Source organism: Pteropus vampyrus, unplaced genomic scaffold, assembly GCF_000151845.1.
Source record: "Pteropus vampyrus isolate Shadow unplaced genomic scaffold, Pvam_2.0 Scaffold155, whole genome shotgun sequence".
Classification (NCBI taxonomy): domain Eukaryota; kingdom Metazoa; phylum Chordata; class Mammalia; order Chiroptera; family Pteropodidae; genus Pteropus; species Pteropus vampyrus.
In genome coordinates, this window is record NW_011888936.1 from 2,269,664 (window position 1) to 2,294,635 (window position 24,972).

Below are 24,972 nucleotides of genomic sequence, written 5' to 3' on the forward strand. Positions count from 1 at the left end.
CACACGCTTTCTCTCAAATACCAACGGGTCCATTAAATACAGTGTAATAGGAATGGAATGTTGATGTTATTAAAGAATTTTAGATAATTCATTAGAAATGCTTTACGTATAAAGTTTACTTTTTCCCAGAATAAAGTAAATATTCCATATTTAAATAGCTAAAATAACCACATGATGCAGAACAAAAAGTTGTTGGATAAATTGGTTTATGGAGCAACTCTGTTCTATCTGGATGTTGGTTTTATCACAAACAGTACTGACTCCAAAGATAGTACTCGGTTATATATTTTCACAGTCTTAGCCTTCTCTACATGGAGTATACTCTTAAATCACAGAGACTATCTTCAACTTGGGCGTCTCTAAAACTGAATATGATGATTACTAACCTCTGTGCTCTTCTAGTTTGTATGTAATAACTCAACAGAAGTTTAGTCTCCATAAAACGTATTTCATAACAGTGGAAACTAACCTTTAAAAATACAAAGCTTCTATGAGTGACTCATAAAGCAACTACAAAACAAATCTCCTTATAAGCACATCAATCGTGAATGGTATATGACACCCATAATTGTTCAATTCGCTGTTAATTATTACTCAGGAATTCATGTTTATGGCTCTATTTCACCTGTTATATGAAAACATATTCCTGATATCTTGTTTCTTACTTCCTGGCTTCGCCTTACAAAAGAAGTTGACAATGTACTCTTTTCTTTTTAAACTACTAGTAAAGAATATACCAAAAACTAATAACAGGGAAAGAAAATTTATGCTAATTATTCTGCTTCCACGCTTCCTTCAGTTCTGAACTATGGATCAAACTATATAATGCAGACTGTCTCTTATGGCTTGGTGGAAGAATATTAACAGTACTACCTTTAGAATGAATTATTAATGATAAGGAAATTTAATGTAGTTAACAGTGATATCTCAAATGTTAGCTTTTAACATGTTTCTAACAAATTTATTTTAGTGCATATTTACTCTAACCTTTCTAGACATTGATTATACCATATAAATAGCTAAATTTGTAAGTTGTGGTGACGGTATAGTGGTTGTTTTATTTTCTAAGAAAATTATAAAATTATTCAGCTTTTTAAAGAGCTTTTATTGTATAAGCTAAAGAAACATTTTTAAAAAACAATCAATTAATGTAAATATTCTTTATTATTAAAATCAACACCCAGCAAAGAGGAAGAGGAATTTTTAAGGAACATAATCACTTAGTAATCTCTTTGGATGGGTTATCTAATGTTCAAATTCTGAAATAATGAAGGACAAAAGGAAGGAAAATAATATTTAATGAGTTTCTCCCATGTGCCAGAAGCTTTTTATATGTTATTCAATTTTCACAACTACTTCTTGATGTTCACAATAATAGCTATATTTTACAGACAGATTTACCATGAGGAATCAGGCTGATGTGGATTCAAAGCTCAGGATAATTCCACTATATTTGACAGGTCATCAGCTCAGGGTAGGGGTGGGGGTAGAGAGAACTATGACCTATCGTGCTGTATCTGACTTGTTGATCGGGTTGAGTGTTTTTCTGGCATCACATCATTTAACTTATGTCATCAGGGTACATCTACAGCATCTCAAAGACCATGATGAAAATAGTGAAAGCACCTTAACTTTTCACATTAAAGGATAGTTACTTCAATTAATAACAAGTTTTCATTTCCTGTGAAATACTAGTTCAGAATGTACTAAAATATTATACTATAAATTTATGAAACAGATAGTTTTAAAACATCAGATGTTTAGCACAAAAATATTTTTTTGTAGTTAATTCCGTAATTAGCAGTTTTTATGATTACTGTTGCTGTTATTAAGGGAGTCCTAATTTTTGTCCAAGTTCAACATATTTTGAGAAATTTATTTCTTACTTTTAATATAATTTCTTTTTTTTACACTTTTAATACAATTTCAATATAAAAATTTGTTAAATGTAAGAAAATACTAATAATAGCAAACATGACATTTATAATGTGCAGGCACAGTGCTGCATATGTTACAAAGATAATATCATTTAATCTCTATAATAACCATACAAATTAGGTACTATTAGTACTAATCCCATTTCACAGATGAAAAAACTGGCTGTACTTTCCAATATCATGGCTATTAGCCACAAGCGGCAATTAATATTAAAATTAATTTAATTAAAAAAAAATTACAACTTTAGTTCCTCAGTAATACTACCCACATTTCAAATGCTCAACAGCCACAGCTAGTGGCTATCTTCCTGGACAGCACAGATATGTAATGTTTTTATTGCTGCACAAAGTTCTACTGAACAATGGAGGTTTAGAGAGTTCAACTGACTTGCTCCAATTCAAAACTAAGTACTGAGCTGGACTTGAGCCCATGCAATTTATCTATAGAGCCTGTACTTCCTTTAAATTTTTTTTTTTTTAAACTTTATTATGGAGTATTTTGAAAGAAGAGAAAAATATAACCCTCATGTATCCATCACTGAGTTTCAACAATTATCAGCTCATTAATGCCCTACTTTTAACCATTACTCAACACTATTTTTTTTGCTTCCCTTCCTTAATTATAGTAGTTAATAAAAAAGTATTCTTATTCAGAATAGGACATAGGGAGGCAGTATAACATAATGGTTAAGAGAATAGAATTAGGAAGCAGACAACTCTGGATTAAAATTATGGCCCTACCACAAAGCTGTATGTTCTTATATGAAAAGTTGCTTAATTTCTCTAAAGGAGAATTTGCTGATCTTTATAATTTTTCTCCTATAGTTAGCTATTATTTCTCTATATTCAATATTTTTAGCTATTTTAATTCTTAGATAAAAATTCAAATACATTTACTTCAAGGTAACTGTGAAAGAGGTAATTTTTTGCACAGGCCTTTTATAAACCACTTTCCAAGATTATGAAGGTAAAGTGATTCTATACAAAATTTCAAATATAATAGAAATATATAACAGAGGATGAAAAAGTTTTATTTGGGGTTCTTTCTTCAATTTCCTTACGATAACTAGGTACCCAATGTGAGTGATAAAAAAGAATCTACTGTCCCCAATAGCTATTTATAGGATAACTGCTTAATTAATTCAATGAATTAACTTATAATGCTGGTTATATATATTGCAAATATAATTTTTATTATGTTGATGTTTAAAACATAAATGTGATTTTAAATTATTTTGTCAAATCATCAAAAATTAGTATCAGGAGTAAAGTTCTGGGCCAATTATATTGGCTGGGGTAGAAAGGAGAGGAGAAGATAATTATTCTGATTCAATAAAAAGAACACTCATACTTTGGAGTTAATGACCCATAGTTTTATAATTTTGGTTATATACCTTACGAAGCTTGGATTTAATAACTATCTTCTCTATTGTTTTCCAGTTCCTTAATTTAACAATTTCTATTCTATGAATTGGTTAATAATTTATTCTAACAATATTAAAATCTAATAACAAGCCAACTCACTAACCATTCGCAAGTTAAAACCTCTTTATGTATAGCATCGTTCTTTTACTGTAATTAAAAAAAAGACTAAAAATGATCATACAGATGAACATGTAAAGGATTTGAATAATTATTAAATGGAGCAAGTCTTTTGGGTAAGATGTCATGTAAAAAAAACAACTTCAAGGAAGTGAAAGAAATTTATTTAGATTTAGGTAATTCATAGGTTACTTAAATGTTTAGGGGAAAAAAAGCCTAAAAATTCCTTGGCAAAGTCAACGTGAATCTCAGTAAATATATACATTTAATATTTAAAATTAATTTGATTCCACAAATGGCATCTGTTTCTATTCCTCCTCACTTTGGTCAACCCACATCCCACTAAAGATTTCTAGGGGAACAACGACAGGGTAAATGTCCTATGTGTTAGGGTGGGTAAAGTGCTTTGTTAAAAGTGTAGCATTATGTCTATAGTAATGTCACCCTGAACATGCCTGATCTTGTCTGATCTTGGAAGCTAAGCAGGGTTGGGCCTGGTTAGTACTTGGATGGGAGACCACCTAGGAATACCAGGTACTATAGGCGTAATAAAAAAAAAAAAAAAAAAAGTGTAGCACTGTTATGTCCAGGCTAAAATTTCTGACCACAAGGTGGAATATAAACACCTAATTGATGTAACCTAGTTTTTCTAATAATTCAATACTCATTACATTTAGGATCACCTCCATTGTTTAAATTTTTTCTTCACCATTTACTACCCACATTTATCGATAGCAGTGTAATGTTTATATCTTTACTACTCAAATAAAAGATATGTAGATGGTTTACCTGACATCTTTCTCAAGTTGTGTGATACAGTCCTTTAGTGAATCAATCTTAGAATCTCTCTGACGCACTGATTCAATGAGATAACTGTAAGGTTGTTGGGTTTGGTTTAACAGAGAATTGGCCCTGTCAAGCTAAAGAAAAACAGACTGCATTAAAATCTAGAAAATTTTACAAGAAACTAAAATTATTCAAAATGCTCTAACACAGATACAGTATACCAACTCTCCCTTACACGAATTACTTGGAAAAGCTTTTCCTGTATAAATTGGAAGGTTTTAAGAATGACTAATCAAAATTGCTATGCTTAATAACAATGATAATAATAATAAAGACAATGTAAATAGGAAAGAAAATCTTAAAGAAAATTGGTGAATATTGTTACCAATTTTGGTGGAAGGTTACCTAAATTTTCTTACCATTTGTTGGTCTGAGGAGCTATGTGACATAAAATTTATCCTTTTTTAATGAATACCCATTAGCTAAAAATGAAAATCTTTTATTTGAGCTTTATTTCTATTAAAAAATATATAAATGCATAATGTAGTAATTTTTTATGTCTTCATATTTCCTTCCATCTCTATTGTAAAATAGATAATTTATGTACCTAAATCACTATGTATAATTAAAAGAAAAAATGTGGTTAAAATATAAATAACATAAAATTTACCATTTTAACCATTTTACAGTGTACAATTCAGTGGTGTTAAGTACATTCACAATGTTGTGTAACCATTGCTGGTATCTATTTCCAGAACATTTTCATCTGCCCAAGAAACTGTATACCCATTAAGTCAAAACATATTTCCCACACCTCAGCTCCTGGAAACCTCTATTCTACTTTGTCTCCATGAATCTGCTTATTCTTGGTACCTTTTATAAGTGAAAGCATATAATGCTTATCATTTTATGTCTCCTTATTTCACTTAATGTAATGTTTTTAAGGTTTATCCAAGTTGTACCATGAATCAGAACTTCATTCCTTTTTATGGCCAAATAATATTCTACTGTTATGTTTATAGCACATTTTGCTTATTCATTCATTTCTTGTTGGGTATTTAGCTTGTTTCTACTTTTTGACTATTATGACTAATGCTGTTATGAACACTGGTATATAAATATCTGTTTGAGACTATTTTCAATTCCTTTTGTTATCTACCTAGGAGTGTGGTGGAATTGCTGGGTCATACAGTAATTCTATATTTAACTTTTTGAGGAATTGCCAATTGTTTTCCACAGTGGATGCATCATTTTACATTCCTACAGCAATGCATTTGGTTCCAATTCCTCGACATCTTTGCCAAAATTGTTATTTCATGTGCTTATTGACCATTTGTATATCCTCTTTGGAGAAATGTCTATTTAAGTCTTTTGCCCATTTTTTAATTTGTTTTTTCTTTGTTGTTGCTGAGTTGTAGGGGTTCTTTATATATTCTGGATATTAAACTGTTATTAGATATACGATTTGTAAATATCTCTCCCTTTCTGTGGTGTCTTTTTACTCTTGATACTGTCAATTTTTGATCACAAAAATTTTTAATATTGATGAAGTTCAACTTACCTGTTTTTTCTTTTGTTGCCTGTACTTTTGGTGTCATTTTAAAGAAATCATTTCCAAATCCAAGGTTATGAAGATTTTCTCTTATGTTTTATTCTATGAGTTTTATACCTTTAGCTCCAAAATTTAGGTCTTTGGTCAACTTTAGGTTAATTTTTGTATATAGTGTGATGTACAGTTTCAATTTCACTTTTTTATATATAGACGTGCAGTTTTACCGGCACTATTTGTTGAAAATACTGTCGTTTCTCCATTGAATAGTTTCTCAGACTTGTTGAGAAATTATTGACCATAGGTGAGGGTTTATTTCTGGGCTCTCTATTCTATTCCATTAGTCTCTATTCTATTCCATTAGTCTATTCTATGCCAGTACAACTGTTTTGATCACTGTAGCTCTGTACCAAGTTTTAAAATCTGAGTGGGAATCCTCCAAATTTGCTTTTCCTTTTCAAGATTGTTTTGGTCACTCGGGGTCCCTTGAAATTCCATGTAAATTTTAGGATGAGCTTTTTCGTTTCTAAAAAAAAAAAAAAAAATGCTTTTGGGATTTTGATAGAAATTTCACTGAACCTGTAAATCATTTTGAGCAGTACTGTCATCTTAAAAATATTGTCTTCCATTAATGTGATATCTGTCCATTTATCAAGTCTTCTTTATTTTAATGTTTTGTAGTTTTCAATGTATAAGTTTTGCTCTTCTTTGATTAAATATTCTTAAGTATTTTTATTCTTTTTGATGCCATTGTAAATGGAATTGTTTTCTTAATTTCCTTTTTGGATTGTTTCTTGCTAGTGTAATATGTACAATTTTTTATTATCCCTTTTCACTATCATATAATCATTTTTCTAGGCTGTTGGAGTACCTTAATTTATATTTCTAATGATTATGGAACTATCTGGTAAGCTAATATGCCATGATTTAATTACATTGCATACACTAATAAGCATTCATGATGTTATCAATTTTTGACTTGTATAAATAATGCTACAACAAACTTTGTACTGTAGACACTTTTCCTTAATGATTTTTTTTTTGTTGTTGTTGTTAAATTTTTTTCAGAATTAGGTTAAGGGGTATGACTATTTAATGATCTTGACATATAGACCAAAGTTCTTTTCTATTTTATCAAATTATACACCCAATGAACCTTAGTGTTTTGTTTATGTGTTTGCTCTTTTTTCCAAAGCATGTAAAACGTATGTCAGTCTAAGACTAAACACAGCACTGTCAGTATCAGCAGGCTCCTACTTTGGTACATAATGAGCTCTCAAAAAAGGAATTCTAATGTTGGATATGCAAAAACTGAACAAGCACAACAAAACTGGTGGGTAGCTATTATAAAGATTAGGTGGTGGGGAAGGGAATATTTTATTACACAGAAAAAAAAATTCCTAACTACTTTATGACCTTAATATATTCTTCAGCAATAAAATTCTAGCCTTTTATACGTTTAAACACTTTCCCCCCTCTTTCCTTCACAAATGCTAGAAAGTTCAATTGAGGCTAAATACTTGTTGCTTTTCTGGAACAGGAACTGATTTATATATTTTTTCTCTTGAATGAACTAAATATCCAAGATAAACATTAAAAAAATTATGATCTAAACATATCAGTTATTTTAGCACTGCAATTTTTTGGTTTTATGCTCACATAAAAAATAAAAATAAAAAAAATAAAAAGAGTAACTAGCAGCCTAGGAGCTGAAGCTATAGAGAACAGCAGGACAGGTATAGTGTAAAGTACAGAAGAAGGCAGAAAGAATGAGGTGGCAGAAAAAGTAATTTAAAAAATGATCAACCAAGAGGTCCAGAAAAGCGAAGCCAAGAGGTGGCTGACCAACTCTTAAGGAATATGTGCTTGCAGTTTGAGGATTACTGAGTAAAAGTTATTTAAATAATTCATCTGAATTTTATTAGAAAATATTCTTTTGGTTATATTAAGAATAGTCCAGGAAAAAAAATTCCTCAAAGAAAAGGAAATGAATAGCGAAAGAAAAGAAGACTTCTTTTTTTGGACATAATTCATTATAGTGAAAGCAGAGCCATAAAGAAAAAAATACCATGAATATTTTCTATAGTTTGGGTTTTAGTGTCTTTTTCCTTTGCTCTGGTAATCATTCTTTAAATGTCACTGGAATCTTATTACTCTACTAAGTTACTTTATGAACATTCAAATATGCAGCTGGACAAAAATAAAAATAAGTTCCATTTACCTGTATAACAAGTTTCACTAGTCAATTAAATCAAACAATCGCCTTGACTTTGTTTTCACAGAACTGACCCTAACTGAATTAACTGAACTGACAAGTTGCTTTGTGTATCAAAGTGCAGAACAGTCTGAGAGTATTTGTGTGTGGGGGGAGGGGACTGGGGAGACACGAGGAGGAGCTTGGTGGGGAAGGGCTAGGGCAGTTACAAATTGTAGTTAGCTATGGTCTAGCATGAGCTACGTTTAAAACTTATCAAATCTAATTTCAGTTGCAAAAAAAATATAACAGCAATCATTAGTCTTAATTATTTTAGTTCAATTTTTTCATTACATCAATTATATATATTAGGTTTTAATATTATATACAAAATTAAGAGCCAAAAGTCATATTTTCAAAAGGTATCTTTAATATACAATATACAAACTCTTCCCTCTCTGGGTAATAAAACTATAGTATTGTCAGTTTTAAGAATATGTTTCTTTAAAATTTGTGGGTTTCTAAATCTGCAAAATTTATTTTAATTCCTCAGGGAAAAAAGTACATGTCCCTCAATGAAAAGTAATAATTTCTATTGTAATAAATATAATTTAATAGAATTTAATTCTTCCAAATATAGTTTAAAAAAGTTTCCGTAACTATATTAGTATTCAAAATTTCATAATCACTTTGCCTATTGTTACTAATCTTTTCCTTATAGGAAAGCTTTAGTAATTAGTGACTCAGGCATCATATACATAATAAATGACTCAGGACTAAATCCACACACAACATTTTATAGACTGTTATTACTCCTTTGTTTTTATAAAAAGTACATATGATTCAGAGAAAGCAATACCTGGTTAAAACATAATTATGCATTTTGATTTAACTACTAATTTAACTTATTCTTGGATTTTCTCTTAAAATTTAAAAAACATATAAAGGTGACTACATTTTGTTGTGTTTTTCCTAAATGTGAAATTTTTTTCTTATGGAGTTTATTTTGAAAGAAACTCCTAGAAATGGAATTCTTTCTTGCCAAAGACAAAATGCATTCTGTTGAATGGAATTTAACATTGAATTGCTTTCTATGTGTGGAATATATATATACCTTTTCTAGTAGTTTTGACAGTTTATGCTGAAAAAATATCCTTGCCTAATCTTTTGGATTGTGCCAGGAAATGTAAAATGCCTATCTGAGGTCCACCATGGGGCAATCCACTTTGGTATCACTTCTCAGTTCTCAATCTAAAGGAGTAGTTCTCAAACCTAGCTAATTATCAGAATCATGGGGGAAAATGTAAAAAAAATAGTAATTTCTGGGCCCCACCCCAGTCTTACTAAATCAAAATTTCTCTGGGTTGGGCCTTAGATTCTGATGATCAGTCAAATTTGGAAAGCACAGCTTTTGTGACCTCAAACCCGCTGCAGGCCACTCCAGCTCTTTTAGGTTTTAACAGTAGTGCACATAAACTATCTTATACACTGAATACACTGTCCTCTCTATTAAAACCGGCTTTTTCTCCAGGGTCCCCACGTGGTTAACAACATCAACATCTTTAACAAGGGTCGTATTTAGCTGATACAATTCATCCAATTAAGGTGCCAGTTTTTTCACTGGGATAGGGTTCCAAGGAACTCTGTGGTGCCAGATATTACTTCTTTGTAATATGGAGAGATCCAGGGGTGTCTCGGAGCAGAGAGCAGGACAGATAAGATTGTGGTGGTAGACTGACACTCAGGGGCTTATTCAGACAGCAGCTATTTAGCAATGTTTTTGCAAACATTTTATTACTTTAATAATTAAAAGCAAGTTTATTATCAGCCCTACTCTGCTCCTCAGATTCTCAAAGTGTGGTCCAGATTAAAAAAAAATATATCAGAGTAGCATGTTAAGATATTTGAAAGTAAAAAAAAAAAAACAAAAAAAACAGACATTTGAAAGTAATCAGCATGGAAGTGATGAAGTCACTGAAGTAGATAGATCTGTAGAACATTTTTTTCCCCAAGTATGGCCCTCTGTCACTTTTATTAGAGTCACAAGAAGGGCTTGTTAAAAAAACGCAAATTCCTGGGCTTTATTGTAGTCCTTCATCATAATCTGTGTGGGCAAGATCTAGAAACTCACATTTTAAAAAAGAATCTTTGTAATTCTTATGAATCTTTGTAATTCTTATATTCATTAACATCTGAGAATCACTACTGAAGTGTAAGAACAGGGTAAAAGGCAGACACGAGAGAGACACCTATATTTCAGGGTTAGAAGAAGAAGGTATCAGCTACGAAGACCAAAGAGCCATTTGAGGGAGAATGGTGTCATAATGTAAAGAGAGGACAGAGTTTCTAGAATGTCTATAATGTCATGCCATAGATCCAGGGACATAGTAGAGAATATTGGCAATTAGGAGGTCATTAGTGACCACTGAGGAAGGGCATAACTGAAAAATGATGGGGGAAGAGAGAAGGAATGAAGTAAAAAGAGAGGGGTTTACTTTTGAAAAGTTCTCTATGTTGTCAACACACACATAGACACACACACAGACACTTAGACACACACACAGACACATATACACACGCACACACTTTTTGAAGAGGGTCCAAAATGGTGGAAAAAAAAGTAAGTTAAGATCTCCCCCCCCACACCCCCCCAAAAAAATCCTTGGGTAAAAGGAATTCAAGGAAAATAAATTTAGAAGACCAATTATAATAAGGGAAAGATATTGATGATGGATTGAAGGTTTTGGGGGGTGGAAGTGTTCTGTAATGCCGATAAAGGGCAATACAATAGAAATAGAAAAATGATAAACACTGCATGACAGGAATGAGCACCTGGTTGTTGTTCAACAACATGAATTTGTAATGCTTTCAAGCAGCAAAAGTAGATTTCCGTAAGAATGTTTAGCATGTTACCACAAAACCCAAGATTCTTCTCACCCTCTCTCCTTCCTCCCATTAAATATTTATAGAGTACCAGGTTGTAAGATACTATGTTAAAGGTAGGAATTGTCAAGAGAAGCCTAATGGATGCTAGAGATCATAATCCTCAGGTGGGCGATAAATTCCAAGGCTGGGCGGGAAGAAAAGTGGGGCCAGGAGGGGCTTCTTAGATTAGAAAACTATGAAGAGCTTGTAATTCTGGGACTTGTAATGAGCCCTAATAAAGCACGGGTTTAGTGGAAATAAAAGGACTGGGAGAGCTGGAAGGACTGGGAGAGCTGGAAGGGCAGGAGATTAGAGTCAAAGAATGGAATTTTCTAGTTCAAGTGTTTTAAATTTCTTCTTCCCTCAAAGCTACCCTTGAGGAATTCATTTTAATGTGATTCAACTGTATAACAATGCTGGAGGGGGGTGGGGTGGAATTTGCAGTGTGATTTGTAATAGCTCTTAAATAAAAATTTTATAGACATCGATGAGTTATTAGGCACAACCAGTTAGGTAAAAAGTTTAAACAATGCTCTTATTTGTTTGATGTGTAAACAGGATATCATTTATAAATAAGTCATTGTTTTTCCTTACTTCAGTGGTAGTTTGCACGCACGCGCGCGTGCGCACACACACCCACACACACACACAGACTCATATGACCTGGTATTTGTAAAAGCATGGCTTAAAGAACAAATTCCAGTATATTGTCCTGGATCCATGTAATTGAATTTTTTCAAGAATGAACCATAACAAAGACTTCTTGGTTTATGCACTTGGCTAGGTTAGTAAACACAAAGCTGTTACTACAATGAAAGTGAATGTTTTGTCTGAGTAACAAATCAGCCACACATAAGGTAGATAAATACATGTTCATCACTATTAAAATCAAAATGGTAACTATTAAATTAAATGTTAATTAAAACAAAAATTTTAATTGTAATTTCTATGTAATTCTTATATCAGAACCTAAAATAACAAGACAAAATGATGACAGTTAACAATAATTTATACATGTCCAATTTCTAGTAGTGTTTTGATCATGTTACATATTGCCTATGAATATTGTTCCAATTGCCTCTTCCCTTTCAATTTAATTCATGAAACCTTATTATGCATCACCAATTTAATTATTCTTCAATACATTATGTATTGTGCATCCACAAAATACATGAGAACACTAAGTCCATAAGGGGTGAGGCACCAAACGAAATACACATAGAGAAAACTAAATCTCTCTCAAATTCTTTAACATTACAAAAAAGTAAGCTCTGTTACGTATGTCAAGAAGTTAAGTTACTTTCCAAGAAGTATTTTCCTGCTACTGACAAAACAAGCTTCAAGGACTGATAACCTGCACGAGTGACATAAGGTGGCATAACTACCTTAACAAAAAATGAGTCACTGACATTTCCCCCCCACCACTTCCTTTCCTTTTCTCCTCTTTTCCGTGGTTCTCAGATTTCATTCTCTTTCTCTCTCTTTTTTTTTTTTTTTAAATAATTTAAAGACTTTATTTGTTAGAGTAGTTTTAGGCTCACGGCAAAATTGAGTGGAAGTACAAAGAGTTCCCAGATATTCCCTGCTCCTCCCAACACCATGACCTCCCCCAGCATTGCCATTTGTTACAATTGAGGAACCTACATGGGCACACCATTATCGCCCCAAGTCCACAGTTTACACTAGGGTTCATTTTTGATATTGTACATTCTATGGGTTTAGACGAATTATAATGCCATGTATCCACGGTTCAAGTATCATACAGAATAGTTTCACTGGCCTAAAAATCGCCGGTGCCCTGTACACCTCTCCCTCCCAAACCCTGGCAACCATTGATGACCACACATACACACACACACACATACAAAATAGAGAAACATGGTACATATTATTCAGCAATTTTCCTTTTTCTGAAAAACTATCAATATAGTATGAAAATCTTTTTAAAGTTAGTTCATATAGATTTACTTTATTCTATTCTATGCATCTTGAATAGTTTCACATGCCTATTTTATTATCAGTGGTTGAATATGTGGAGTTTGAAAAATAATAGATGACTGGATAGAGAAAGAGTAAGAATCAAGGTTTAAGGATGCTAAGGAAGACCAATTCTTTTTGGTGGGAACGTGGCATGTTTTATGATTTAGTCTTTATTTTCTATTTTTTAATAAATACAACATTAACACTATTAACTAACCTGGTGGCTTCTTGAGAATTAGGTGGGCACATATATACACACAAAAAAGAAAACCAATTAATTTTTCTCTCTTATATTGGATTAACTAATGAAGCAATGATCTGAAGACACTGAACATCAAGCACTGAAGGACAGTGACCCCTGAGTCACAGTTCACATGGCGGAGGACCGAAGAAAAGAGAGGTGCACAGAGAGAGAACTCTGAAATTTATAGTCCCCACTCAGTATTCACCTGGGCACTGAAAAGTGCATATGTGTAAATAAACTACCAGAGACTGAGATAGAACCATTGAAAAAATTAGAAGAGACAGTCTCAGGTGATCGCATGGGCCAGCAATAGCACCCACTCCCCCCAAAAGAACAAACTAATCAAAAACTGACTCACAAATACAGAGGACAATTTGGGGATGGACAGAGGGGATGGGGGTCAGAGGGCTGAGGGAATGAGGTGAAGGGTTAAAGAAGTACACATTAGTAGTTGATAGATGGTCACTGGGATGGAGAGCATGGCATAGAGAATGCAGTTAACATTAATGTATTGGCTAGGTGGAAAACCAGAAAAGAGAAGGAGCAACTAGGGGGATCGTTTTATAAACTATATAGATGTCTAACCAATGTACTGTATACTTGAAACTAATAATGAAAAAAACAGTACCCATTCCCACCACGTAAAGTAGAAAATCTAATTCATAGGACATGGATCAGAGTATTCAAATGGCTTTTGTCTCAGTAGTGGTAGAAAAATTAGCCTGAAGATAAACCCTTCTTTGTTTATAAAAGCTTAAAAGCGAGACCTGAAAGGACCAACCTTTTTCCTAGAAACTTAACCATGTTTGAGAACAAAGCTTATACAAGCTTATAAGAATCTATAATTATTTAGATCTAAGATAAAACTGACAATGTCTGGCATCCAGTAAAAAATTACTAGGCATGCAAAGAAGCAGGACAATATGATATACAATGAGATAAATCAATTTAATTGAAGCCAATGAAGAAATGACACAATTGCTAGACAAGGATATCAAAACTGTTATTGAAACTGTATTTCATATGCTCAAGAAAATAAAATTTGAAAGGTTAAGGAGAGACCTAGAAGACACAAAAAAGACATAAAATGAACTTCTAGAAACGAAAACTACAATATCTGAGACAAAAAACATGCTGGATTGAATTAATAGATTATATATTAGAGGAAAAAAGATTAGGAGACTTGAAGATTTAGTAAAAGAAATTATGCAAAAGGAAAAGCAAAAAAACAACAACAGCAACAAAAAGAACTGAAACCCTCCGCCCCAAATATCTGAAGAAATAACAGTTGAAAATTTCCAAATTCATTGATATCACATATATAAGAAATCGGACAAAACCCAAGCAGAGGAAACAGGAAGAAAACTACATCAAGCCCACATCATAATCGAATTGCTTAAAGCTAGTGAAAAAAAGAAAATCTTTAAAGCAGCTACAGAAATAAGACACCACCTGGAGGGGAACAAAGAAAGATGACTGCATATTTCTTGGCAGAACAATGCAAACTAAAAAAGAGTGAAGTAACATCTTTGAAGTACTAAAAACAGGGATGGGGGAAAAAAAGCCAACTTTGAATTCTTTACCCAGGGAAAATATATTTCAAAAACCAAGTTGAAACCAGCAATTCCACTCCTATGTATACACTCAAAAGAATTTAAAAAGGTAGTTAAACATAATCTTGTACTTGAATGTTCATAGCAGCACTATTCACAATAGCAAAAGGTGGAAATAACCCACTGTCCATCAATAAATGAATGAATAAACAAAAGGTGATGTATCTGGAAATGTGCTAAGCTAGTAGATATCAGGTGCTGTCACCACACAGACATATAAACAAAAGGTAAACATGTGAGGAGATATATATGTTAATTAGCTTGACTGTAGTAGTCATTTCACTGTATCTAGCTACCTATAGACATACACATAAATATCAAATACATATACATATCTCAAATCATCATGTTGTCACATTACATATACATAATTTTTATTTTAAAAAGTTAAAAATATAATAATAAAAATAAAAATTCAATCTGCAAAACAAACAAAACCCCCAAAGGTAATCACAAGAAACATAAGAAAAAAGCAGATAAGTTGGACTTCATGAAAATAAACTTAAGACAACTCACAGAATGGGAGAAAATATCTGCATATCATATATCTGATAAGGGTCAGGTATTCAGAATATATAAAAAACCCTTACAACTCAACAACAAAAAGACAAACAACTCAATTAAAACATGAGCAAAGGATGTGAACAGACATTTCTCCAAAGATATACAAATGGCAATAAGCACACAAAACAATGTTCGACATCATAAGTTATAAGGATAATGCAAATCAAAATCACAATGAGATATGACTTCACACCTGCTAGATTAAAAAATAATAAATAAGCATTGGTGAGGGTATGAGAAATTGGAATGCTTGGGATTGCTGGTGGGAATATAAAATGCAACAGCTGCCATGGAAAACAGTTTTGTGTTTCCTCAAAAAGTTAAACACAGAATTACCATGTGACCCAGCAATTCCACTCCCTAGGTGTACACTCATAAGAACTGAAAATAGGTGTTCACACAAAAAACTTGTACATGAATGCTCATAGCAGCACTATTTATGATAGCCAAAAGATGGAAATAATCTAAATGTCCATCAGCTGATAAGCAGATAAACAAAATGTGATATAATTGTACAACGGAATACTAGTCAGTCATAAAAAAGAAATGAAGTAACGATAGATGGTACAACATGAATGAACACTGAAAACATGCTAAGTGAAAGAAGCCAAACACAAAAGTTACATATCGCATGATTCCATTGATATGATACGTAGAACAGGCAAATCCAGAGAGACAGAAAGCACACTCGTGGTTGCCAGGGGCTGGAGGGATGGGAGAATGAGAAGTGAATGCTTAATGCATACAGGGCTTCCTTCTGGGTAATGAAAATATTCTGTAACTTGACAGTGGTGATGGTTGTACATTATAAACATACCAGTGGCACTGAATTGTACAATATGGTGAAAATGGTGATTTTTATGTTATGTGAATTTTACTACAGTAAAAAGGAGTGAACCCTTGACTGTATTCCTCCAGCTTATCTGGCCTTAGTAACGTAACTGAGAAATATGTTTTAACCTCGACTTTTGTTAAAAAGTAGTCAGAAATATAAATAAAACACTGTAAAATAACTTTTTGTAACATACAGAAATGGAAAGAATTCATCACTAGTCAACCTGATCTATAGGCATTGTTAAAAGAAGTGTATCAACTGGAAGCAATATGATACCAGATGGAAATTTGGATTTACCCAAAGGAATAAAGAAAAGCAGGCATGGTAAATATTTGGTTAAATATAATACCTTTTCCTCATATTATTATATCTCTTTAAAAGATTATAACTATTTATTTGAAGTAAAAATAGTAACAAGGTAGTGTGAGGTTTATACGTGTGTAAATAAAATAAACGACAATAGGAGCACAAAGACTGGGAAGGTACAAATGGAGGGATACTATTCCAAGGTCTTTAGACAATATGTGAAGTGGTAAAAGATCACATGAAACTAGATGGTGATAATTTATATATATAATTTAAAGCAACCACTGTAACAACAAAGGGCTATAGCCAATAAGCCAAGATAAAATGGAATGATAAAATATACAATTAATTCAAAAGAAGGCGGGAAAAAAAGGAAAAAAAGGAGAGATAAGACCAAAAACAAATAGCAAAATAACATTTAAAAATAACCATGTCAATAAACACATTAAGATGTAAATGTTCTGGAAACCCAAATAAAAGTCCTATTTTGTCAGACTGGGTAGAATAGCAAGATCTAACTATATATGTGTATATAAGACAATTAGAAAGATACAAGTAGGTTAAAAGTTGAAGGAAGGATGGAGAAACATACCATGTTAACATTAGTGAAAGATGTGAAACTTTTGCAATAAAAACCAAAAAAATCACAGAGAAATTAAAGATGGCCTAAATAAATGGAAAGATACACTGGGTTCATGAGTCAGAATGTTTACTATTAACACGATGCTGATTCTCATTTCATCCACAGATTCAATGCAATGCCAATCAAAATCACAGTCAGCTTTTTTTTTTCTTTTTTAGCAAAGATTATAGAATTCATATGGAGATGAAAAGGATACAGAATAGCCAAAAAGCTCTGAACCTGAACAGAGATGAAGGACCAATACTATCTAGTTCCAAGACATTATAAAGCTACTGTAATCAAGATGGTGTGATACTGACATTAAGAAACAGAACAGGATCCAGAAACGGATTCACACATACATAATTAACTGATGTTCAACAAGGGTCTTTTCAACAAATGATGTTAAAACAATTTGGTTTCTATGTGCAAGTAAGTGAATTTCAATCTTTATCTTGCACATTATACAAAAATTAGCTAAACATGGGTCAAAGACTTAAAACTATGAAAGATCTAGAGGAAAACAGACAAAAACCTTGTGACCCTGGGTTAAAAAAGATATTTTAGATACACTACCAAACCATAATTCAAAAAAGAATGAACCAATAAATTATATATCTGATAAGAAACTCATATCTAAATTATATAAATAATGCTCAAAACTCAATAATAAGAAAACAATCTGATAAAAATGCACAACTTTTTGAACAGATATTTCTCCCAATAAGAAAAACAGGGCTACATAAAGGGATGCTCAATATCATGAGTCATCATGGAAATTCCAATTAAAACCACAAAATACCACTCACACCTATTAGAATGGCTAACATAAACAAGACTGACCATCAAGTCTTTGCAAGGATGTAGAGGAACAAGAACTTTCATATGCTGATGATGGAAATGTAAAATGGTACAAATATTTGGAAAACAGTCTGGCAGTTTCTTAATACTTAAATAGATAACTATTATATGGTCCAACTATTCCACTCCTAGGTTATTTATCCAAGAGAAACAAAAGCATATGTTTATACAAAGACTTGTACATGATGGTCATATCAGCTTTATTTATAATATGCAAAAAATGAAAACAACCCAAATGTTTACCAACAGGTGAATGGATAAACAACTGTTGTATATCCATACAATGGAATGTTATTCAGCCAAGAAAAGGAATGAACTGTAGATGAAGTTTGAAATAATTATGCAGAATAAAATAAGATAGATAAAAAAGCATATACACACATAATGCATATAGTGATTCCATTCATATAAAAGTCTAGGATCTGCTCCTGGTGAAGATGCTGTGAAGACTGTTGAACTAATATATAGCGACAGAATGCAAATCAGTGGTTGCCTGGGGATGAGGATACAGATGGGGATGGTTAGGAGGGAGAGTCCAAGGAGACAAGGAAACTTTTGGGGAGATATATGTGTTCATTATCTTCATTTCGGCTATGGTTTCATAGGTCAAAAATTATATTGTACACTTTAAATATGTGCAGTTTAGTGTTTGTCCAATATTCCTTAATTAAGCTGTTATAAAAGGAATATTTATTCTCATTTTGAATTTTTTTATTATTTTCATTTTTGCTATTCATTTGTGAATAATCTTGGAAATATTCTGAATAGCATATAACTTAATGGTGATTCTAATATTAGTTATTTGAGCTTCATCACCTGCATATTATTTTAAAAAACTCCAAGCTGGTTTAAATATTAAACTATTCGAAAGAATATAGATCCCGAGAGAATTTCCTTCTCTGTTTTTCACCGTGTATCATGAATAGTCTATTGTTAGAGAAGCAATCTAACACAGGCATACTTCGGAGATCTTGCAGGCTCAGTTCCAGATGACAGCAATAAAGTGATTATCGCAATAAAGCGAGTCGCACAAATTTACTGGTTTTCCAGTGTATATAAGAGTTATGTTTACACTATACTGCAGCTTATTAAGCGTGTGACAGCAATGTGTCTGAAAAAACAATGCACATACCTCGATTAGAAATACTTTATTGCTAAAAATTGCTAACCATCATCTGAGCTTTCAACGAGTTGTAATCTTTTTGCTGATGAAGGGTCTTGCCCTGATACTGTGGCTGCCGAGTCCTCCAGGTGGTGGTTGCTGAAGGCAGAGGGTGGCTGTTATTTCTTAAATAAAACAATAAAGTTTGCTGCATCAAGGGACTCTTCTTTTCACAGATGATTTCTTTGTAGCATGTGATGTTGTCTGATAGCATCTTACCCACAGTACTTTCAAAATTGGAGTCAATCTTCACAAACTCTACTGCTGCTTATCGACTAAGTTTGTGTAATATTTTATCATCCTCTGTGTTCAACAGAGGATGATAAAATATTACACAATCTTCATGACATCTTCACAATATTACACAATATTACACAATCTTCATGACATCTTCACCAGGAGTAGATTCTTTCTCAAGAAACCACTTTCCTTGCTCATCCATAAGAAGCAACTCCTCACCCATGAAAGTTTTATCATGAGATTACAGCAATTCAATCACACCTTCAGGCTCCACTTCTAATTCTAGTTCTCTTGCTCTTTGCAGTTACTTCCTTCATCGAGTCTTGAAATCCCTCAAAATCATCCATGAGGGTTGGAATCAACTTCTTCCAAATTCCTGGTAAGGCTGATATGATGATCGCTTCCCATGAATCACAAACATTCTTAATGACATTAGAATGGTGAATCTTCTCCAGAAGGTTTTCAACTTACTTTGGCCAGCTCCATCAGAGGAAGCACTATCTATGTCTAAGGCAGTTATAAGCATATGAAATGTATTCCTAAATACTAAGATTTGAAAGTCAAAATTACTCCTTGATCCATGGGCTGCAACATTCTAGAAGGCATCTTCTTCCAATATAAGGCTGCTCTGTCTACATTAAAAACCCGTTGTTTAGTGTAGCCACCTTCATGAATTATCTTAGCTAGATCTTCCGGATAACTTGCTGCAGCTTATTAGCATTTGCTGCTTCATCTTGCACTTTTATGTGATGGAGATGGCTTCCTTCCTTAAACCTCATGAACCAACTTTTGCTAGCTTCAAACTTTTTCTTCTGCAGCTTCCTCACCTCTCTCAGCCTGCATAGAACTGAGAGAGTTAGGGCCTTGTTCTGGACTAGGCTTTGGCTTAAGGGAATGTTGTGGTTGGTTTGATCTTATCTATTCCACTAAAATTTTCTCCATATCAGTGATAAGGATGTTTTGCTTTCTTATGATTCGTGTGTTCATTGGAGTAGCACTTTTTAAAATTTCCTTCAAGGACTCTTCCTTTGAATTAGCAACTTGGCTAACTTTTTTTCATAAGATGACTAACTTTTGGCCTAGCTTTCTCAGCTTATAACATACCTTCCTGACTAAGTTTACCATTCCTAGCTTTTGATTTAAAGTAAGAGATGTGCAACTCTTTCTTTCACTTGAACACTTAGAGGTCACTGTGGGGTTATTAACTGGCCTAATTTCAATATTGTTGTGTTTCATGGAACAGGGAGGCCCAAGGAGAGGGAGAGCGATGGGGGAAAGGCCAGCTGGTGGAGCAGTCAGAACACACAGAGCATCTATCAGTTAAGTTCACTGTCACACAGGTGTGATTTGTGGTGCTCTAAAACAATTACAATAGTAACATCAAAGATAACTGATCACAGATCACCATAACAAATATAACAACGAAGTTTAAAATATTGCGAGAATTACTGAAATGTGACACAGAGACATGAAGTGAACAAATGCTGTTGTAAAAACAGCACCAACAGATTTGCTCAACACAGGGTTGCCGCAGACCTTCAATTTATAAAAAACAGTACCTGTGAAGTGCAAAAAAGCAAAGTGCAGTAAAAGAAGCTGTGCTTGTAACATAACCTTTCAGAGCAATTAGTTTATGCAATTATTTTCAATTTAAGCTATCTAATTTTTGTGAGGCAGAGAAAAGTAAAATCCATGGAATATTTCAAATTAGGATACTTTATTTTCAATCTTAAGGGAAAAGCTATATACCCAGTCCACATAAACCTTTTAATATAGTGTTATTGATTCTTTCCTCATAAAGCTTCTGAAAAAATTTCAAATATACACAAAAGTACAGAACTATATGTACCCATCACCTAGCTTCAAACATTATTAACATTTTGAAATTCTTGTTTTATCTGTTGAGCCCTCCCCTCCCACCTTCCTTATGGAATATTTTAGAGTAAATTCCAAGCCATCATACCATTTCATATCACAAATGTTTCAATATTTAAGTCTTTTCCTCAATATTAGACAATAGCTTTAAAAGAATTGTTTCATACAAAGTTAACTATACTTCATTACAAGAACACTTACTTTCTTATATTTTCTCCCTACAAGTTGTATAGGAGTGTGTATTGATTTATTAATTCCTATTTCAAAAGACTGAACTGCTCTGGAAGGTGGTTTTTAAGAAAGGCAATATAAAGATATACATATATATAAATTCATATGAATTTTAATATTCTATTTTTTAGAAATATTTTTGATAGGTTATTCTGAAATTAAAACAAACATGAGGAATCTACAGTATGTTAACATACAGAGGTTCGTTTGTTATTTTCGTCGTTTTTCATATATCCTTCCATGCCTTCATCCAGCAGTGTACTGGAGCGGCCTTGTAGGAGTTTCTGAGAGCTGACTAGTAAATTTTTAGGAATTTTGTGAGCTGGTTGTTCAACATTATTATTAGAAATTATTTAGATTTAAAATAAAATAAATTTCATTGAAAAAGGAAGAAATACTGAAAAACATCAATTTTTAATTACTTTGCTATAGTTTACTATTATCTATGCTCTTGAGCTTATTTATGTCTATTGTCTTGGTACGGCGGAAGCATTATTTAATGGTGCACTACTGAGCAACTTTACTCCGTGCTCAGCAACATTAAGATAGCAGCTTGAAGTTAGTCACAGTGGGAATATTTATCTTACAGATATAAGCAAATGCTGCAAACCAGAGCCATCCCTCACACCTCCGCCCAGAGAGCCAGTTGTTAACATTTGTTAGCACAACACCCCTTCCGCCATGAGCATTAATTATGTGTCAGGCACGGCAGTAATACGAAAGATTTCTGAGTTTTTAAAATCTGAGCATAAAGAGCCTCCTAATGTTCAGTATAGCACTTTAATAGAGGGCACCATGAAGACAAATGTGAATAGGTCCTTAAGGAAACAAACTAAAAATACATGGTATGTATTAATATTTTTTAATATATGTCTTTGTAAAAGGAACACTAGCGAGGTGGCATCTTTGGTTTTGTTTTATTACTTGAATTTTCAGAAGTACAGAAAAATGTAATTAGGTGTTGACTTAAATAGTAAGAGGACTTAAAATACTATGTAGAATGTATATATAGCTGACCTTGAACAGCACAGGTTTAATGTGCATGTCTACTTACATGCAGATTTTTTTTCAATAAATATACAGTTGGCCCTCCATAACCCCGTGTTTCTCATCCTAGGTAGGGAATCTGTAGATGCAGAAGGCGAGCCTTATGCATGTCCTACACCACTTCATACAAGAGACCGGAGCATCTCCGGATTCTGGTAGCTGTTGGGGGTCCTGGAACCAATCCCTGGTGGATACCGAAGGACAACTGTAGTAAAGCTTTTGGGGAGTCAAAAGTTATATGGTGATGTTCAACTGCACAGGAGTCAGAGCCCCTAACCCCCTGGTTGTTCAAGGTTCAATTGTATATTCTTTAAATGATACAACATAAGGCTAAGGAAAATAAAAAATATGAATCTAATTTTAAAAATATATAATTTGGGAACTATCATATACTTAAGAATGTGAGAGCTTAAGTATATATCAAGTTAAGCATGTTTAATAGATAAATTATTTTTCACAAGTTAAAGAAGTCAAAAAGCAAAATCTATTTTAAAAATGAGGCTTTAGTTAAAAAGTTAAAATGCTACCAAAATGTGCCAAACTTGTTTTGCCAGTTGATATTCCCAGAAATCAAAGCTTCGTCTGTCTAGTCTGCATTTACATTTAGTCTGGGCATTTAATCTCTCTTTTGATCTTAGTTTTGCCATATACTGTAAGTTGTTTTATAAGGCTTTAATACTGTTAGTTTCATAAATTGTAAAATCGTTTTGTGCTAGCAAACAGCTTATTATAAAACTACTCAGAAAATACACAAAGGAGTAACAAAGAATTAAACGAACACTGTGATTCTTTATATGTGTTTCTTTTGTTTAAATTATTTACCTCTTGTGAAAGCTGTGTTACTTGGTCCTTTTGATGTTCCAGGTCTTTTAAAACCGATGAGTTTTGTTTTTCTAACTGAAGCACTCTTCTTGCCAAGTGGACACTAGGCGAATGAAATAAAAAAATTAATGCTTATAAAAGGGGAATGCTATCTGAAATATTCAAAATGTATTTGTATACTTGAAAACTGACTTAGCATTTTCTAATAATGCTTAAATATTAACAGAAAAATATGAAGTCAAATAATATTTTCAGGTGTCAACCAATATTCTAATAACTCAGATTTTGAAAGTAACATTAAAATCTCCACAATAACATAACTGTGATATACTGGTTACTGCAGTAGTGGTTTCTAGCCCTTGCTACAGTGCAGAATTACATTATGATTCTTGTTTGAAAAGACCACAAGATAGCAATTTACAGCTTTTCTCCATTTTTATAAAAATTTCCCATTTACAAACAAATCAGGCAATTAGTTGAAACAATAATAAGCTGGCACTTTGAAAGGCATCAGTGTTTACCCCAGACAACATAATGCATTTCATAATACAAAACTCAAGTGAATAGATTTTCTGTTGAAAGAGAAGGAAAAGATGTACGAAAAGTGGAAAATGTCTAAAGGCAAAGTTTCCGTACTAAATCACAAGATGATTACAACTTATTTTACTGAGTGTAACCTTTAAATTTAAGTTGCTTTAAATTTAAAATCACATTCAATGTAAAATGTCTCAATTCTACTTCTAAGACATAATTTAAAAAAAAAGTTTCAGCTATAAAATCATTTCTTCTAACTACTGGGGGGAAAAAGTAACATGTTTTTTTTTAAAGAATTGCTTATTATGGTGAGAAGACATGTTGCTCCAAAGACCTTCTCTGTAATTCCCAAAACTTAAAAATTTCATATCGATCACATTTTCATCCTATGAGCTGGCAATCTATTAATACCTCAACTGCGAAATCCCTGGAATTCAAGAAGACAAGATGTTTTACAATGACAAGAAGTAAAATATCTTCTTTCTAAATAAAACTATAGGACAAAAACAATTCCATTGTGTTTTTAATATTTTCTGACATTAGATAAAGCAATGCAGACAAAACTCTGAAAATGATAACTATCGTCCTACACATTTATTTCTAAAAACTCGTTCCTGTTTTTCCAAATACAAAAGTTGAGTTTTGGTAAAAGTTTATACAGTGAATTAAGTAGTTTATTTATAAAACAACAGTTTTATTAATATAAAATTTATTGATATGTAATTTACATACCATAAAGTCCACTCTTATTTAAAGTGTTCACTTCAATGGTTTTCAGTATAAAGTTGTTCAACTATTAGTATAATCTAATCATTTTAGAACATTTTTATTATCCAAAGTAGGAAATCTGTACCCATTAGCCTCATCCCCATCCTCCCAGCCCCGACCTGGGGAACCACTAATCTATTTTCTTCCTTTACAGATTTTGAAGGTGTTCACAGATTTGGCTATCTTGTTTTCTGTCCCCTGACCTAAAACATCCCAAGTTCTCTCAAATCTGATCCTAAAATAAGATCTCTACAAATAAAATAATCTTAATGCTAATTTTATATTATGTTTACATTTTAAATTGGTTGATTATATTATATGTTTGCAAACACTAG

At 32.6% G+C, this 24,972-nt stretch overlaps 1 protein-coding gene and 1 pseudogene across 4 annotated transcripts in view; one reads left to right on the forward strand and one right to left on the reverse strand.

The window, feature by feature from the left end:
• Positions 1-24,972, reverse strand: part of PIBF1 (progesterone immunomodulatory binding factor 1) — a 152,077-nt gene that overhangs the window by 32,295 nt on the left and 94,810 nt on the right. For 2 of the 4 annotated variants that reach the window (XM_011369782.2, XM_011369781.2), the window contains exons 14-15: positions 23,336-23,438; positions 4,269-4,399 (exon numbers count right to left, since the gene is read on the reverse strand). In XM_011369782.2, coding sequence (XP_011368084.1) covers positions 4,269-4,399; positions 23,336-23,438 — 234 coding nt within the window. The remainder of the gene's footprint in view (positions 1-4,268; positions 4,400-23,335; positions 23,439-24,972) is intronic. The other 2 variants (XR_002782643.1, XM_011369783.2) reach the window with 1 other exon arrangement.
• On the forward strand, positions 3,907-4,025 carry LOC111745445 (annotated as a pseudogene).